This window comes from Triticum aestivum, chromosome 2B (genome assembly GCF_018294505.1).
Source record: "Triticum aestivum cultivar Chinese Spring chromosome 2B, IWGSC CS RefSeq v2.1, whole genome shotgun sequence".
NCBI lineage: Eukaryota > Viridiplantae > Streptophyta > Magnoliopsida > Poales > Poaceae > Triticum > Triticum aestivum.
Genome location: NC_057798.1, coordinates 676,160,354 through 676,164,200, shown reverse-complemented (window position 1 = coordinate 676,164,200; position 3,847 = coordinate 676,160,354). Strand labels below are relative to the sequence as shown.

At 45.0% G+C, this 3,847-nt stretch overlaps 1 protein-coding gene across 1 annotated transcript; it reads left to right on the top strand.

The window, feature by feature from the left end:
* Positions 1 to 1,422: 1,422 nt before the first annotated feature.
* Positions 1,423 to 2,614, top strand: LOC123046652 (salicylic acid-binding protein 2). The gene has a single exon (XM_044470056.1). The coding sequence runs from the start codon at positions 1,495 to 1,497 to the stop codon at positions 2,281 to 2,283; it is 789 nt and encodes a 262-aa protein (XP_044325991.1). The 5' UTR covers positions 1,423 to 1,494; the 3' UTR covers positions 2,284 to 2,614.
* Positions 2,615 to 3,847: the final 1,233 nt, after the last annotated feature.

The following is a 3,847-nucleotide window of genomic DNA, read 5'->3' as shown; positions in this document are numbered from 1 at the left end:
GTACAAAGTTAAGCATAGTCAGACCCACAAAACATACTATGGGATCAGAGTTATGGTGCTTGTCATAAGCAAGGAAGAAACAGATGCGGCTGTGATAAATAATGCTCTGTCCACTTAACTGAAAATAAAGACAGTTTCATATGCCACGGCCCACAGGCACTAAATACAACTATCGAACCTTGAAAGAACAGCCTCAGATATCCCTTGCCATACTTCTGAATCCGTGAAATGAAGAGCATCATGAAACATCAGCCTAACTGAAGTTGCCTTCGGTAAATTTATACAAGTTTGATTTAACTGTCAAATATTTTACATGGAATACCACAAAATCAATTGTACAATATGTGATCTTTGTCGTGATGGTCAAGAAAACCAGCCAAGAAATTACAAGGCAAAGCCAACATATACTGCTATTACCAACTCAGTTTCATTTCCATAGGTAGGATTTAGAAGGTCTCCAGCCAATGTTATGAATGACCCCTGCCTTGAACTCATTGTCGATGAATATCACGATTCACGACACGGCGTGTTTAAAAATGTAAAGGCCAAGCAGGCAATGCAGGATTTAGGTTATTTGTGTACAAAAACACCAGGTATGTGCTGCAAAGGATATGTCACTGTTAATGTTAAATACGTCGTCTTTCCAATTTTTCGGCCGCCAGCCAAGGATGCCCAGGCTGGCCATTTTTCGACTCAGCTTGTAAGATTCCCATCTCATGTCTCTTTATAAGAGAAAAAAGGATCAGGGAAGGAAATTCAGTGTTCATGGTCCTTGAATCTCACTGCTCCATGGTCGTGAATGCTCTAATGGCGACTACTGAAACATCTCAGATTGGCACATTTGTTTGAGATATTAGTAAAGTCTTCCATGAGTTGTCTCTGAAAGGATGGCGTGTCTGGTTTATGGAATGCACATGTACCATCCCGTGTTTTACTTTTACTACCTGATGAAGGCTATGATGAATAGAGAAGTTCCATTCCTTGTGATTTTTCATAAAAGAGAACTTTGAATAGTATCCGCTTCGTTCCCAAATACTTTGGCAAAACTGAAATACTATTTGTCCGAGTCAACATTTTGTAGGTTTGATCATATCTGTGGAAACATTACCTGCATCTACTGTGCACTTCCCTGCTCTTGACGCTAACTTAAGCGTACAGGTACAGCCTCTGGCACCTTGCAGGAATCAAAGGTGCGAGTCGTCGTCCTTTTGCGAGCTGTAAACCGTCGCATTTATGTCGATGATGGCAACGGGCAATGTCTAACTGAAGAGCATCTTCTCCGCAGCCAGGCTGCCAATGCAGAAAGGAAGCGGCCACCGTTGATTGACCCGCCCCAGCGTTGCATCAGCCGTGACAATACCATACCGCATCTGCCCACCTTTCTTGACGAAGACGCCCGCATGGCCACGTACATAAGCAAACTGAGAGGCGTAACATCAATCAAGCAGCCAAGAAAGGAAGCAGCTACTAGCCTACTAGGTGCTCAGCGCACGCATGTCTCCTTCCTCTGTGCCAGCGGCCGCCGTGGCGACGTCGACCCGCCTCATCCTGGTGCACGGCACGGGCCACGGCGGCTGGTGCTGGTACAAGGTCGCCACCCTCCTCCGCGCCGCGGGACACCGCGTGGACGCGCCGGACCTCGCGGCCTGCGGCGCCGACGCGCGCCGGCTGAGCGACGCGCCCACCTTCGAGGACTACACGCGCCCCCTGCTCGACGCGCTTCGGGACCTCCCGGACGGCGAGCGGGCGGTGCTGGTGGGCCACAGCTTCGGCGGGATGAGCATCGCGCTCGCGGCCGAGGAGTTCCCGGACAAGGTTGCGGCGGCAGTGTTCCTCACCGCCTTCATGCCCGACTGCGACGCCCCGCGCACCCGCGTCATCGAGGAGGTTCCCGTGTCCGACTGGATGGACAGCGTGGTCGACGAGGAGCACGCCCCGCCGTCGGTGTTCCTCGGCCCCGAGTTCGTGCGCCGGAAGCTCTACCAGCTGACCTCCGAAGAGGACTACACGCTGTGCCAGAGCCTGGCGCGGGTGAGCTCCTACTACGTCGCCGACCAGCAGCAGCGGCCGCCGTTCAGCGCTGCCCGATACGGCGCGGTGACCAAGGTCTACGTGATCGCCAAGCAGGACCAGGCCATGGTCGAGGAGTACCAGAGGCAGATGATCGCAGGCATCCCCGTGGCCGAGGTCAGGGAGATGGCTGACGCCGACCACATGGCCATGCTCTCCGCGCCGGAGGGACTGGCGGGCCACCTCGCCGACATCGCCAACAACTACACTTAATCGAGTTGTGGAGCATATTTACCGATCTTATTAATACGTATATTTACCGTAGTTGGGTTGTACGAGTACTTCCAAGAATAAACGATGAAATCCACTGAAATGTGAGTCCAGACGTACCGTACATGAGGGCTCTTTCCTTCAAATGAATTCTACTGTATTTTTATATAAATTATGTAGTATGCAAATCTGTAGATATTTTCCAATAGAATATTTTTTTCAATGGAATAAACATTTCACTTTTCCAAGCTTATCTATACTAGTACACATGCACGTGCAACGCACGTGTAATAATGTAAAAAACTCATCATTTGGAAGAAAATATATCATGTAATTGAATGCTCGTGCATTGCTACGAACAACAAACTTATACATATGTATTGATCAAAACAACATTATAACTCATAAGAGTAGCATGCAATTATGATTTTACGTAGACAAATATCTCCTTATATTTCTTAACATATAGAGGAATCACCTTAAATCATACAAGGTTTCTTTTCTTGCCTCGCATGAAAAAAAATGTGTATACAGTATAATATATTCCAAAACAATAAGATTCCACTTCGACTTCAAAAGTGTTCCCAGAAAAGTTATACTTCGACAAAGTATACAAATCGAAAGCAGAACCAATTATCTCTTACAAAATTGCTTCACAATCTGCTTGACTATTACAAGATTGCTTGACAATCTGCTTGACTAATTATCTCTTACTAAGCTATAGACAATCTGCTTGACTAATTATCTCTTAGTAAGGTATAGACAATCTGCTTGACTATTACAAAATTGCTTCCGTTTTGTTGTTGAACAATTTTCAGATACAAGTATCATAAGAACATCAATGCACTTTACCTTTCCCCTGTCTGAACTCAAGGGAGACCAAGGTGCTTCTAGATACTTCTTCTCATCTCAGTTTCTCGGTTCTCTATATGTTTTAGATTTGTCTCACTTGTCAACCCATTGCTTCCAGGTTTTGTCTGGCAGAGAAAAAGAAAGATCATAGGCAAAGGATTGCAGTGCCTATTAGAAGAAATTATCCATATGTTTAGTAATGAATCCAAAAAAAAAGATAGCTTGTCATAATTCAAAGGAACATATGTTGCCCATGCTAAACATGTGTAGAATAGTATCGGCATTTTACACAAAAATCGACCAGTTCCATGAACATAAATTCATGCTTCTAGAAATATTCTCATAGAAATAAAAAAAAGTATACTCCTACCTGTGCCAGAAAACTCGTTTTTCAACAAGCAGTTGCTGCCCAATACCCTTCACAGAGTCCCTTCACACCATGATTTCTCCAGATAGAACAACCAAAATAGAACATTTCATTATAGTCGCGATACATCTGACTACAAGGAGATTTAGTGACATTTCGTTCTGCAACATAGTTAGCTCTATAGTAAATGAGGCAGTAACACCTGGACTAATTTCCTCTGTAGAAACCTGAAAATAGGCTAGTAGACCAAAACACCAATATAGAGCAATGTACTATCAGGAATTGACATAAGCTAATATACATATTCTAAAGTTACCTGGTAGAAGATGATCAACCTACCTGATAGAC

What these genes read in the sequence shown, in the direction of transcription:
- LOC123046652 (XM_044470056.1), top strand. Translation starts at nt 1,495, where the DNA reads ATGTCTCCTTCCTCTGTGCCAGCGGCCGCCGTGGCGACGTCGACCCGC.